This window comes from Schistocerca americana, chromosome 6, assembly GCF_021461395.2.
Source record: "Schistocerca americana isolate TAMUIC-IGC-003095 chromosome 6, iqSchAmer2.1, whole genome shotgun sequence".
Lineage (NCBI taxonomy): Eukaryota > Metazoa > Arthropoda > Insecta > Orthoptera > Acrididae > Schistocerca > Schistocerca americana.
Genome location: NC_060124.1, coordinates 78,188,092 through 78,202,252, shown reverse-complemented (window position 1 = coordinate 78,202,252; position 14,161 = coordinate 78,188,092). Strand labels below are relative to the sequence as shown.

At 42.1% G+C, this 14,161-nt stretch overlaps 1 protein-coding gene across 1 annotated transcript in view; it reads right to left on the bottom strand.

Moving 5' to 3' along the window:
- The window catches only part of LOC124619519 (agrin), a 311,708-nt gene that overhangs the window by 87,812 nt on the left and 209,735 nt on the right, over positions 1-14,161 (bottom strand). Inside the window, exon 2 of the mRNA XM_047145966.1 lies at positions 909-1,034. Coding sequence (XP_047001922.1) covers positions 909-1,034 — 126 coding nt within the window. The remainder of the gene's footprint in view (positions 1-908; positions 1,035-14,161) is intronic.

Here is a 14,161-nt window from a genome sequence, read left to right as displayed (position 1 = left end):
ATGTGGAGCACGTACTGGTCTCACCTCGGACTTCAAGTACCCAGCCACACACAATTGATATCATCAAAGTGTACGGGCCTGAAGATGGCGTTGACGCAACGTCGGTACTAGTAGCCAAATAAATATGCAATCTTAAGTACAGCTGGAGGAGTTTCATTTTTAATAAAAATTATACCAGCTGAAACTTCCTGGCAGATTAAAACTGTTTGCCGGACCGAGACTCGAACTCGGGACCTTTGCCTTTCGCGGGCAAGTGCTCTAAGCTGTGAGGACGGGGCGTGAGTCGTGCTTGGGTAGCTCAGCCGGTAGAGCACTTGCCCGCGAAAGGCAAAGGTCCCGAGTTCAAGTCTCGTTCCGACACACAGTTTTAATCTGCCAGGTAGTTTCACATCAGCGCACACTCCGCTGTAGAGTGAAAATTTCATTCTAGATACTATTATACCAGCTGATGTCCCACCAATTTAAATATGGATGTGCGAAAATTCCTGTAACTTGTCCTTTTTGTTTTTGACGTGAATGAATGTAAACAGTGTTTCTTTTTCTGTACTATAGTAATTACTAAACGTTCTATAATCTTATATATTAGACGTAACTTAAAACATGCTTATCATAACAAAATTAATGCGGAGTATGGTTAGATGCAGAAGATTGCCTGATGGCCATAATATTGCCAGGTGAAATAAATAATGTGACCAGTGTCACAGACACTTTCAGTCACCTCCAGCATTAAACGGCCAAAACTAAATGGGATGGTTCAATGCGGCTATTCCTCAAATATCGATAAAATTATCCTATTTGGGACACATGCTACTTCAAAATTGATGGGAAGCTACACACAAACAGGAAAAAAACTAGCGGTGTCTTGTTCCGATACAGGAGAGATGTGGACGAGGAGACGTGGCACTCACCCTTTCCGCAGGTCTTCTTGCGCAGGTCGCAGGAGCTGCTGTAGATGAAGCCATCAGAGCCGCAGACGGGCTCTGCCCCCGCCGCGGAGCACACCCGCGGGCACTGCGGGCCGCCAGCCGCCGCGCCTGCAACACAGCAAAAACAGGTTCATGAAGATGCGTCCACTGCAGCGAAACGTCGGCGCTCAGCCTCCGGCTACGCCAGCCAGCTGCCTCCATCCGAGCTACATTCCACGTCTGACCATGCTACAAGAAACAGCGTTGAAAGAGATCAGGCTCACTGTTCTACATGACTGTTATAGCGTGTCCCAGAACTGTAAAGATTTGAGGGAGTGATACGAGTGTGTATGTGCACGCAACAAATGCTTGTACGCTGACCGTGTTTCACGACAGCCAACTGCCTGCCCCATCGAAGTTGTTGGCGCTACCTCGAAAAGCAATACGTTATCGTCTGTAAGGTGTCTGCACTGGAGTTGAAGATTGTTTCCAATAACGGTTGAACGTCGAAGAAGGAGGGTTTATCTTTACAGAAATTTGCAGATTCAGACGCCAGTCACAGTTCATATCTTTGCAACTGAATAGTCCACTCGCTTCAGGATCATTTGGCCCCTCTGTTTGCACACAGTAGCGTTTGTTGACATCGTGACTGTCGGTCCTCTAGTACACGTCACTGTACTCCCAGTGTGCGCTTCACATGCATGTTGACTGCTAATTAATAGTGGAGACATCACTTTCTAACGCCATCTTTTCGAATTTCACTGTGGTAGGCAACGATTCTGTCTCTGTACCTAGAAGGGCTATTTCTCGTACTTTTCTGCTTATGGTGATAAGTTCCATCCGATTAACGTAAGGACTCTAACAAAACCTATTTTAATATTTCCGCGCAGTACGTCCGAAGCTATATACTCAGTCTGATCACAAGAATCCGGACATTAATGTGGGGTGTGTCCGCCCATCGCGCTTATGACGGCTGGAGACAATTTCAGTGCGGCGTCTGAATGTCTGGGAAGGAACGGCAAACCACTCTTCCTCAAGAGCTGAAACCAGAAGTAGTAATATCAGACACTGGGGGCTGGAGTAAAGACAGAGCGAGGTGGCGCAGTGGTTAGCACACTGGACTCGCATTCGGGAGGACGACGGTTCAAACACGCGCCCGGCCATCCTGATTTAGGTTCTGCGTAATTTTCCTAAATCGCTTCAGTCAAATGCCGGCCACTGCCGACTTCCTTCCCCATTCTTCCCTAATCCGATGGGTCTGATGACCTCACTGTTTGGCCCCCTCCCCTGAATCAACCAACCAACCAAACTGGGGCAAAATCGACGCTCATACTCGTTCCAAAGGTGTTCCATTAGGGTCAGGTCCGGATGCTGAGGAGGTCAGTCCATTTCAAGAATGTTACTGTCCGCAAGCCATCGCCTCACACTTGCGGCTTTATGAGAGGGTGCATTGTAATGCTGACGCAAACAATCATAGTCTCCGAAGTACACAATGTTATAAAATGTGATTTCGCACTTCGCATTTTCTTAAGCGCTATAAAGAAGCTACACCCTGACCACGGAAAACAGTCCCATTCCGTAACACCATCTCTTTAGAGCATCATCTCTGGCACTATACATGGTGGCACACAACGTCCTCAAGGTATCTGCCAAACCCACAGTATATCGTCACTCATCACTTGAAATCACTCGTTATCAGTCATCCACCAACCAGTGGCATCTCTCTGCCCTCTGTTTTAACTCTCCACGAACAAAGAATGCTGCGGGTCGACTGATGTCAGCACTATGGAACTCACGAGTGGTTTCTTCCGCTGATTTCATGAGGGTTTCTTTTCTTTTCTTTTTTTTTTTTTTTTTTTGCATACACCCTCCGCGATGCTTGACGGTCCCCCTGTTTTCCAGTACAGGAAGTCCGTTTGGTCTTGGTTTACCTATGGTTGCTCCTTCGCGTTTCCACTTAACACCACAGTACACTCCGCCTGCTTTTATATTCGCGGTTCCGCCTGTCGTGACATCTAATGGTCAATTTCGCAATGCGTAGGCATGTACGGATACTTTTGATGAGATAGTGTATTCACCACTCGGACTTACTGAGCGAAAAACCAAACGTGAGATAGGAGGAAAGTTTCGAAAATGTCCTCATGCTAAGTGGATGGAATTTATCGTCTTGGATAGAAACTTCTAGGTACAGAGCGCACTCGTCGGAGAATCGTCGACACGGTAGAATTTTAAGAGATGGCGTTGGACAGCTAGGTTTCCACCAGTCAAAGTGCCCGTGAAGCGCATGCAGGGAGTAGTGTGATCGGTACTGCAGCACCAGCAGTGACGGCGTCAACTTAACATGTGTAAGCAAAGGGGCCGAATCATTCTGAAGCCAGAGTCGAGTTCTCTCGATGGACCGTTCAACTGCAACGCATGCACTGAGACTGATGGGTGTCTGTTATAATGCTGTCGGCGATAAGTTGTTTATGTCAATAAGGAACTAGATATTCGTTTCCTAACATTAGTTCTTTATCTCCAATCGCTGAGTTTAGGACCATCTACCAAACCTATAATTTTGACCCTAATAGTATGGAACATCCTAAATACTAACGGCCTTCTGAAAACGATTCATGCTACAATGTTAGCGACAGCATTTTGTCCGATTACCAACTCCAAAGCAACATAGAATGTGACAAAACAAGAAATAAAACTTTTTACAACGAACTGTCCTCTAAGTCTATTACAAAATTAAATTCAAGAAAAGAATATTTCAGTATTGACCTCAGTTTCGTACATAACACCGTTCTTGGGATCAGATGTTTCAAAGTTTGCTGTAAAATTGCGAAGAAGAATAGGTAAGATCCTGAACACGTCTCTCTATTTTGTTTGCAACTGATAAACATTGCTGGTCTTTTAGATGAAGTACGCCATGGCACAGGGCAAGGTATGGTAAACCCGGCTGTGCAGGTCGAACCAGGTAGTTTTAGATTTCCGGGACTAGTGCTGCCACCGGCCTCATAACACTCAGAAATATTAACAGTCGTCATTCTGGGAGTGGTAAATAAACGTCATTAGCGAACACGTATTGTCTTTCAAAGCTTTTCTGAAATTTTCTTCGATGAAGCGGTTCTTCGAGCTGTGTCTTGTAGAGAAACAGTACCTGATAAAAATAATTAAGTAAATATTTCTATTAAACATGGTCTTTAGCGTATTTCAATATTAATATGATGCACACAATGTGAATGCTAACTTCCCGCCGCCATAATTTGTTCAATCTTGCACTGTGGGACAAAATCGGATACATTGGGTGGGACAAAACCGGGTTGCCAAATGCTTCCAATGTCTCCCTCAAAGATTGACTTGGCAGAAAGTGCAAAGAAATCACAAGAAGAAGAAGGGGCAAATCAGCAATCCTGACCAGCTCTCCATACAAAAGTGATTTGGAAGTTGAAGAAAAAGCCAGGAAAAATAAAGAAGACAAGACAAACTCAAAATGATATCTTTTTATGGGAAAGAAACGAAGAGGTCAAGTTGTAACGAAGGTGAATACATACATATACTTTGTTAAGAACAGAAATATCAGACTAAGTGGTTTTCTAATTCCACAGTACTTGAACATTGTTCATGAGACAGACACTGTATCCATACCTCCAATAATTCTACTTATATTCTTATACTTCATCAGGTGAAGAGGACCCAGTCTACGGAACTAAAAAACTACTTGGTCTGATATTTCTGTTCTTAATCAATTGTGTTTTCGGTTTTTAATTAGGACCGGCTATCGAGAACTTCGCTTATGTTACTGAAATACTTGGAATTATTGAAGTTCCTTGTTAAAAACGAGTTTTGATATTAAAAAAAGAGTTTTCGTATCCATTGGCAGTATAGGTCTATATAAGGATTTCTATATGTTTTCATGTATTTTTTGCAGCAGAATAAACCTTTTCTTTGTTTTCAAATTCTTCCATTCATTTAAATGGTTACACTATTTTATCCAACGGGGTGTGGAAAGATTTGAATAACCTTAATTTGCAAATTTATTGATCAATGAAAATAATCTACATGAATTAAAAATGAGGTACCCGGTTTCGCCCTACTTTGCCTTACACCAACCATGGTCTTTCCCGTTTTGAATACACTGACATCTTTTCCGCGGTCAGTTTTCCCGCAGTTCCACACTGACGCGAGTGTAGGAATTGTTTCTTTTAAGTAGGCATTGCCTGTGCCCGTGCCTGTGTCGCTGAGCTCTCGAGTGACCTAATTTCTCTGGAGTGTGAGTCGCGCTGGTATTCTCTTTTGTGGAGCGGTTCCGGCTCTGGCCGGATGGAAAACATTCTTCTCCGTTGCATTCACTACATCTCGGTTTCGTTTATACAACAGTGTTTGTTGCTGATCTGAGACTTGTCTTGTACGTTTTGGCGCCTGCATATTACAGGCTTTACTAGTGTATTGAAAACCCTTCTTTACGCAAACAAAGCTGATTGGGGCAATAAATTGCTTTAATCACAATTACATTATTGTTCTGTAACTAGCCATAGGAGACCATGGGCTTCTTACACAAAGTACTCACGATATATCCATCAACAACGTCCGAAGTTTCGTCGATGGAATTCAAGTAAAGGTTGTGTAACTGTAAGTATATATGCATATATTCGAACTGACTTTTTTTTTGCAAAGACCAGTCCTACAGTGTTAGAAACAGCTAACAATAGATAAAGTAGAAGGCTTTCAAAATGACGCTGACTTAGCGGCATCGCAGTAAAAGCGACGGCGCTCGGCGGGCCTTCTTGGCTGAAGTGAGGACCATCCCGGCTCCTCCACTACGTTTCGCCACTACTTGCGGCTCCCACATTGCCGTACAGTCGGTTAGCTTCCGACTGGTGTGCAACGCTCACTGTGAAGGTAACGACCTATAAAGGACCACTAGGCAGGCGACATGGAGGAATAAAGAGGGAGGAGGTTTACTGCTGCGGACACTGTTTTCTGTCCAGACGCGGCTCGGATAAACCGCACAGAGGACGTGGTTTAAGCGGGGCTGCACTCTGCTGCTCACGACCGTACCGACCCGGCGTGATGGTCGTGACCCGTGCTGGACCCTCATCCTGGCTCCCGGTCGGACAGCTTGTAGGTATGGCCATTGCTGGGCCGCCTTCCCGCGCGGTGCCCAGCTACCTACTGCTGTAATACTACGGTACTGGAGGGAATCTGAGGCTTGCCAGCACCAAGTAAGATTCCGACACGGCCAATATTCACTTCCCCAGGGCTTAAACCAAGGCCGGCCACGGCGTGTCAAACTTCACTAGTGCGTCATGTGCAGCTCGCGTGCGGACCATGATGGCCCGACCTGTCATTCTGTTTTGCTCGCCCCTTTTCGGAGTTAGCCTGAACTGCTCGACATTTCATGTAACATTGCGGTGCGACATTTTTCGGTCGGCACAACTCTGTCTGAGAATAGTGCTATCAGCGCTTTTGCCCTTTGCTTTTTGTTCGTGTCGTTGACAGATCCAGCAGCTGTTAGCACAAAAAGAGGCAGTCTAGCGGTCTATCGTCACAATCCTGTACAACGAATGGGAATGATGGAAGAGAAGGATAAAAGTTCTCAATTCATATAAGCGAGGGGTACTGCTTATTTGCTATGAAACGACATTACAGTACCATGCAGAAAGAATTTGAACATTTAGATGACAATGAAAGAGCAAAAAATTACAACGACCGACAGACGGGATTCATTGTACTGCACATCAAGAAGCACTTTGTGCTAAATTCACAGGCATGGAGCACTTGAAGAAACTGCTGATAAGAATAGTAAAATTTCTGAAGTCGCACACATAATTACATTGTCGTTTTCAACAGTTTTCGATGGATATGAACGAAGAGTATGGAGGCCTCATATACTGTATTACTGCAAAGTACGTAAGTTAAGTCAAGCGGCATGCCTGGAAAGGTTTCTCGATTTAAAACCCGCTATTGTTCAATTTATGAAGGAGAAAGGAGTGCTGGAACGAAAATTAGAACATCCGGAATTGATTGCAGACTTCTCATTGCAAATGGACTTGACTGCACGCTGCCTACAGCAAGACTGCAAGGTCACTTCTTTCTGATTTGGAGGGGATTCATTTAGAAGAAAACTCGCGTTGTAAAAGGGACACATTCTGACAAAGATAGCCCAGAGCCTAAGCTCACTGGCGTTAAAGAAACCGCGAGATTTGAAGGATTCATTGTGTCCTTGCAAGAATTATCAGGAAAGTTTCTAAAGAATTTGAGCGCACTGCCACTCTTACATTTGTTTTCGAATCGTTTTTCAGAAACGTTTGCCGGAAAGCTCCCCTGTGCATGTGCAGATGTAATTGACTGGCCAATTTTAATGACAAATCTTTTTACGTTAAAACTGTCCAGGACGTCTACATTGCTTTCCTCAGGTACATTTTCCAAATCTACATAATGAGGTTACAAAAGTGTTACAATGTTTCGAGCGAAAATTCTGTGAAAGACGTTTTTTCGATTATGAAAGTAAATACTTTACGATTACGTGGCATCTTCAATCCGTATGCCGATGTTTCTTACCACATAAAAAATACGTATTCAGCACGCCAAAAATAATTAATTAACACTGAAAATTGATTTGTTTGTGATCTGTGTTGCTGAGAAATGTGAAATACAAAACCAAGCCGTATGCAGTACTGTACTGCCATCTACATGAGGCGCATTCGCTGATTCCCTTTTTCCCGCTCCTCGTCCTCAGACAGACAAACGTGGCGGTGGGGGAAATGTGAAGTGATGCTGAGCGCTTTGGCGCTATGGCGTGGGCGTAGCCAGTGAGCCGAAATCTTGGCCGATCCTGCCCAAATGTTCTCCGTGCAATCCAGACAGATTCTGTGGAATCAGAAGGATAGGAGGGAGTAGCAGCGGAGTGAGGCTGTTAGCGGAGCTGTGAATACACTAAGCAGGTTCAAGTAGATGTAGGTTACAGTAGTTACGCATAGACGAAGCATTTACGCAACATGTTCCCCATGCTATCAGTCTGTACATCGAGCGAGCAATGAAATAAACTAAGGAGGATTTTGGAAAGGAATTGAAATTCAGGGAGAAGAAATAAAAACTTTAAGGTTTGACAGTGAAAGACAGCGAAGTACTTCGAAGATCTACTGAACGGAATGGATAGTATCTTCAAAATAGCTTGTAAGAGAAATATCAACAAAATTAGAACGACAGTAATTCAGTGTAGTCGACGTAAATCAAGTAGTTCTGAGGTAACTGGATTAAGAAATTAGACACTGGCGGTAGTAGCCAGTTTTATTATAAGGGGCGACCAAAAAGTTTCGGTTCAGGGTCGACGGTTCCTGTCGGATGTACGAGCAGGCAGTTACGGACTTCTTCATGCAGCAGGACACAGTGTTTTTACCAAATCGGCATCTTCAACCTTTTGCGTAGTCGGAATGATTGTGTCAGTGCTTACGGTGATTTTGCCTGACATACCGATTGTGGATTGTACTGCCTTCGAACGGAAACTTTTTGATCGCACCTTATATTGCGCAGCAAACTAACTGACGGAAGCCACCCGTCAATGACAAAAAACAATTTTTCGAAAAGATGAGTATATTAGTATATTAACATAGAAATGTGTTAGGAATTAATTTCTGAAAATATTTGCCTCGAGTGTCGTCGTAGATGGAATGAAAGGTGGACCATATACAGTATAGACGAGAACACAGCAGATGCTTTAGGAATGTGACACTACAGAAGAATGCTGAAGTTTACGTGGGTACGTAGACTAACAAATGAAGAGGTACTGAAACGAGTAAGGGGAAAGAGAACTTAACAGTATAAGTTCACTGTAATAAACGATTGGCATGAAACTTCCTGGCAGATTAAAACTGTGTGCCCGACCGAGACTCGAACTCGGGACCTTTGCCTTTCGCGGGCAAGTGCTCTACCAACTGAGCTACCGAAGCACGACTCACGCCCGGTACTCACAGCTTTACTTCTGCCAGTACCTCGTCTCCTACCTTCCAAACTTTACAGAAGCTCTCCTGCGAACCTTGCAGAACTAGCACTCCTGAAAGAGAGCTTCTGTAAAGTTTGGAAGGTAGGAGACGAGGTACTGGCAGAAGTAAAGCTGTGAGTGCCGGGCGTGAGTCGTGCTTCGGTAGCTCAGTTGGTAGAGCACTTGCCCGTGAAAGGCAAAAGTCCCGAGTTCGAGTCTCGGTCGGGCACACAGTTTTAATCTGCCAGGAAGTTTCATATCAGCGCACACTCCGCTGCAGAGTGAAAATCTCATTCTGGGAACGATTGGCATCTTTCTGAGGCATGAAGGAATTATGAATTTGCCAGGCTTGAATACAGTACGCAGGTATGAAGAGTTTATGCAGGATGTACTAGCGGGGAGAGCTACACCGTATCTGTCCTCGGATTCACTACGACGGCAGGAAAACATTCAGAAATTATACAAAAACAATTTTTACATGTGGACAAAAATCAGAATTTTTAATTTTTAATCATTATTTTCTCGCTTTTGGAAACGCAAGAAATTTATTCAAGGCATTAGAATGTCTGGACACGTGATCGAAGACCTAGAGGTAGACGTGATATGCAAGCAAAGAAAAATTGGAAATAGAGATTTTTACCGAAACAATTTCTAAAATACACGTCAGAATTTGACGCGTGTCATAAGCTCGATCGTGGCTCCGAAGTAGAAGAATATTTCATACAACGAGAAGACCTCTTTTAACAGATGATAAGATTTTCTATATCTTGGAATGTCTGTTGGTTACTGCCTTTTAAGTGTCGGGTTCACATGGTCCTACATAGTAGGGTGTGAATAGAATGGCAAAGGGTTCCTCCAGCACCCTAGGTGCCACCCACATACCGTTGGTGAGCACGTTACAAATGTGCTTGTCAGACACCTATTCTGCTGAGTGATGCCTCACGGCTGCTTTAGCACCTGAGGACAGGCATACCCAATGAAGGGTGTCGAAGGGTTTGCCTGCCTTCAGGCGCTAGAGCAGCCGCATGGCACCGCTCAGCCTGTCTGAACTCCAACCCCGCTTCTGATGACCGCGCTGTATAGAAGACGCTAAACTTGAAACGTTTCTTCCTTTTTCTGTTTTGTGGAATCTGTTTTAGAGAATTGTTACATAAAGACCTTCTTCTGTAAAGGATGTTGTTGTTGTTGTTGTTGAGGTCTTCGGTCCTGAGACTAGTTTGATGCAGCTCTCTATGCTACTCTATCCTGTGCAAGCTTCTTCATCTCCCAGTACCTACTGCAGCCTACATCCTTCTGAATCTGCTTACTGTATTCATCTCTTGGTCTCCCTCTACGATTTTTACCCTCCACGCTGCCCTCCAATACTAAATTGGTGATCCCTCGATGTCTCAGAATATGTCCTACCAACCGATCCCTTCTTCTAGTCAATCTCCTCTTCTCCCCAATTCTATTGAATACCTCCTCATTAGTTATGTGACCTACCCATCTAATCTTCAGCATTCTTCTGTAGCACCACATTTCGAAAGCTTCTATTCTCTTCTTGTCTAAACTATTTATCGTCCACGTTTCACTTCCATACATGGCTACACTCCATACAAATACTTTCAGAAACGACTTCCTGACATTTAAATCTATACTCGATGTTAACAGATTTTTCTTCTTCAGAAACGCTTTCCCTGCCATTCCCAGTGTACATTTTATATCCTCTCTACTTCGACCATCATCAGTTATTTTGCTCCCCAAATAGCAAAACTCCTTTACTACTTTAAGTGTTAGCTAAATCATTTTATTTTTGTAGCAACGTCCTTCACTTAGGCTCTATGCTGTAACTCTCTGAAGAATCGCGATCGGAGCACTCAGTCACCCCGGAGAATGTTGCAATCTAGAATGTTAATAACATTAAACTAAACTGAGAAGAAAGGATAACTGGCTGAACAAAGAACTGTTGCTGCGAGGGTGGCTTGTAAGATGTGCTTGGATATATCATACAATAATAGACGGTTGCCCACGAATTGCAAAGTCTGAGTTATTAGAGCTCCCAGAGCTTTAGTCTGTCTGGATGTTTCAGTTAAGTAATTCATTATACAAGTAGAGGTTTGTGTTTAACGTCTCTTCCGAAATTTTCTTTCTTTATTGTGTATCAAGGAGGCACAGGTTTTAGTTTTACCATTTTAACATAGACAAATATAATTTACTTGGCAATGCTACTTTCTTATCTTCTGTCCATATGAATGACACATTTAATACATCGTTAACATATACATTAAATGAAATAACAAGTTTATACCAAAATTATCAGTGTGAAACACAGTGATGTGCTAGCAGACGGCATTTCCCAATAAGCGAGAAGTCAGCCGAAAAATCACCGTAAGTACAAATCAACCTATTCTTAACGAACTGTTTTTCGATCTAAGAGCAAATCAAAATGTAAATAACTTAATTACAAACCACTGATGATGCTTTTCCTCAATGAAGCGAAACGCGTCTGGTGAAAAACTCACTTATTTTTGTAGTTACAACGACAGAACAAAAATACCGTCAAGAATTATAAAGCAACTACGGATAATACGGCCACACAAATGAGGCATATAGCTCTCCCTCCTATATATGAATCCCATCCAAAAATGTTATTTATGTACAGTTTTACAACTGTAGCCAACACAATTATTGTACTTAAAGTTTGCAACACGTCACCTGATTATATAAACGAATATGAAGTTTAAGCTATATCAACTTGACAAAAACCGATTTATATACCACCTGAAAATTTTATTGCAACGCATCTATTCAACACCTCAAAACAAAGATCTCCAAAATAATTTAAAACTTAATTTATAATAGTGTTTTTACGGTGTATATTCTTTGGACTTTGTGATAATGTTTATCTTCTGCTATATGATCCTTCCAACTAATGGTTTCCGGATGCCATCTTTATTTCCAAGCTTGACAACATACATGTGATGTGTTATGACAGTGAAAGGAACCTGTGACCACTAGAGATTGTTTTTCTTATTTTCTTTTTACCGTTAGATATACGTTTAGTTTTTTGTCAGAAGAAACCCAAACAATGTTCTGAAATAGTGTTTTGTTTCTCCACTAGACAGTGTCATAACTTCCTCCAAAATATCGTAACACAGCACGCACACACGCTAACAAATAGAAATCCACCTGACAATGGAGGTTTAAACCTTTGAAATGCGTCATGGAGGTAAATAAACAGTGACTGGTAACAGTAAACTTTTTGTTTCATTTAATGTCAATAACAGTCGCGGTAAACCTTAACCTAAAATGTTCGCATTTAAACAGATACATGTCTGATTTTTTATTGACGTTCTCATGACATAAGAAACTACCGAGTTTTAAGTTCTTTCCTTGCGATCGAACATTTCTGTGAGGTTTTTTAAATGACAATCATATTCGCTGTTGACTGTAGAAGTTATTTATTTCACAACTGCAGTTTCAATCTTGTGGCCATTTGCAGGTGGTACTGCAAACGATTTTGCTTCAGCACATGTCAGACATTAAAATCCTCTGACCTTTCCTATCCGTTATTGAAGCTGTCAATTGCTCAAAAAGGAGTACATTATTCCGCAACAAAAATCTTTGATCATTTTTCCATCAACATAAAGTATCTGGCAGGTAGCAGGTGAAGTTTAATATCTAGCTTAAAATCATTTCTTTTGAACAACTCATTTTATTCCATGAACGAGTTTCTGCTTCAGAACTGGTAACAAATATTTATCTCTGAATGTAATTGCATGTGTAGAACCAAAAATTTCAGTAATATTAATATTAGCACTATTCATGTGTGTATATACCAGGTGATCAAAAAGTCAGTATCAATTTGAAAACTGAATAAATCACGAAATAATGTAGATAGAGAGGTACAAATTGACACACAAGCTTGGAGTGACATGGAGTTTTATTAGAACCAATAAAATACAAACGTTCAAAAAATGTCCGACAGATGGTGCTTCATCTGATCAGAATAGCAGTAATTAGCATAACAAAGTAAGACAAAGCAAAGATGATGTTCTTTACAAGAAATGCTCAATATGCCCACCACCATTCCTCAACAATAGCTGTAGTCGAGGAATAATGTTGAGAACAGTACTGTAAAGTATGTCCGGAGGTATGGTGAGGCGTTGGCGTCGGATGTTGTCTTTCAGCATCCCTAGAGATGTCGGTCGATCACGATACACTTGCGAATTCAGGTAACCCCAAAGCCAATAATCGCACGGACTGAGGTCTGGGGACCGGGGAGGCCAAGCATGATGAAAGTAGCGGCTGAGCACACGATTATCACCAAACGACCCGCGCAAGAGATCTTTCACGCGTCTATCAATACTTTGTTTTTTTTATTCTAATAAAACCGCATGTCATTCCAAGCATGTGTATCGATTTTTACCTCTCTATCTACATTATTCCGTGGTTTATTAAATTTTCAAATTTATACTGACTTTTTGATCACCCGGTATATCTTGTAATCTGACTTGTTCCACATCATATCGACAGAATAATCGTGAAAATGATCTACGAAACATGACATAACTAAATTAAGCTAAACTAATCTGACAAGTACACATATCATTGTCAAAAATAAGCCTCTTTACTGTAGAAACTGCAATTATGAAATAAATAATTTCTACAAAAAAAAAAAAAAATCTACATTGCAATGAACTACGGCCATGAGAAGCTAATCATTTCTCATTAGTTTAAGAATGGTGCAGAAAGTTTGGGGGTCCAAAGTAAGATTTGAGAAACACGGATGAATACGTGCGGCACAGACCTCTGGTCTGTTGGTTCAGAAAACATGTTCTGTGACGTAGACTGCATAGAATGTTATGACGTGCTCTTTACCTGTGTGTTATGAAAACGCTTGCAATTTATAAAGCTGACTTCACACGAAGCATCCGTGATGCTGCAATCGTGTATAGCTCGTGACACAACCATGTTTGCTACTAGACAGGAAATTGCTTCGATGGGTTTGACAAATGGCATGAGATCACATTTTCTCGCAAGATCGGCTATGGGTGATTTAGAATTACGTGTGAGTCACAGTGAAGTGAGCGTATTCATCTGAGATATGAGGAGTGAGACCATTTTGTGATGCGGGAGAATAGAAGTAGGTGTCATCATTGTCACATCAAACATGATTGATTTTCAACTGTAATTAGCCGCTGTTCACATTTGTGTGAACACTATTTGTGCTGCACTCAGTACGCTTCCAGAAAGAACGTGATCGACAGGCACGACATTTGAGTATCGAAATAGCACTCGCTTTGCTGCT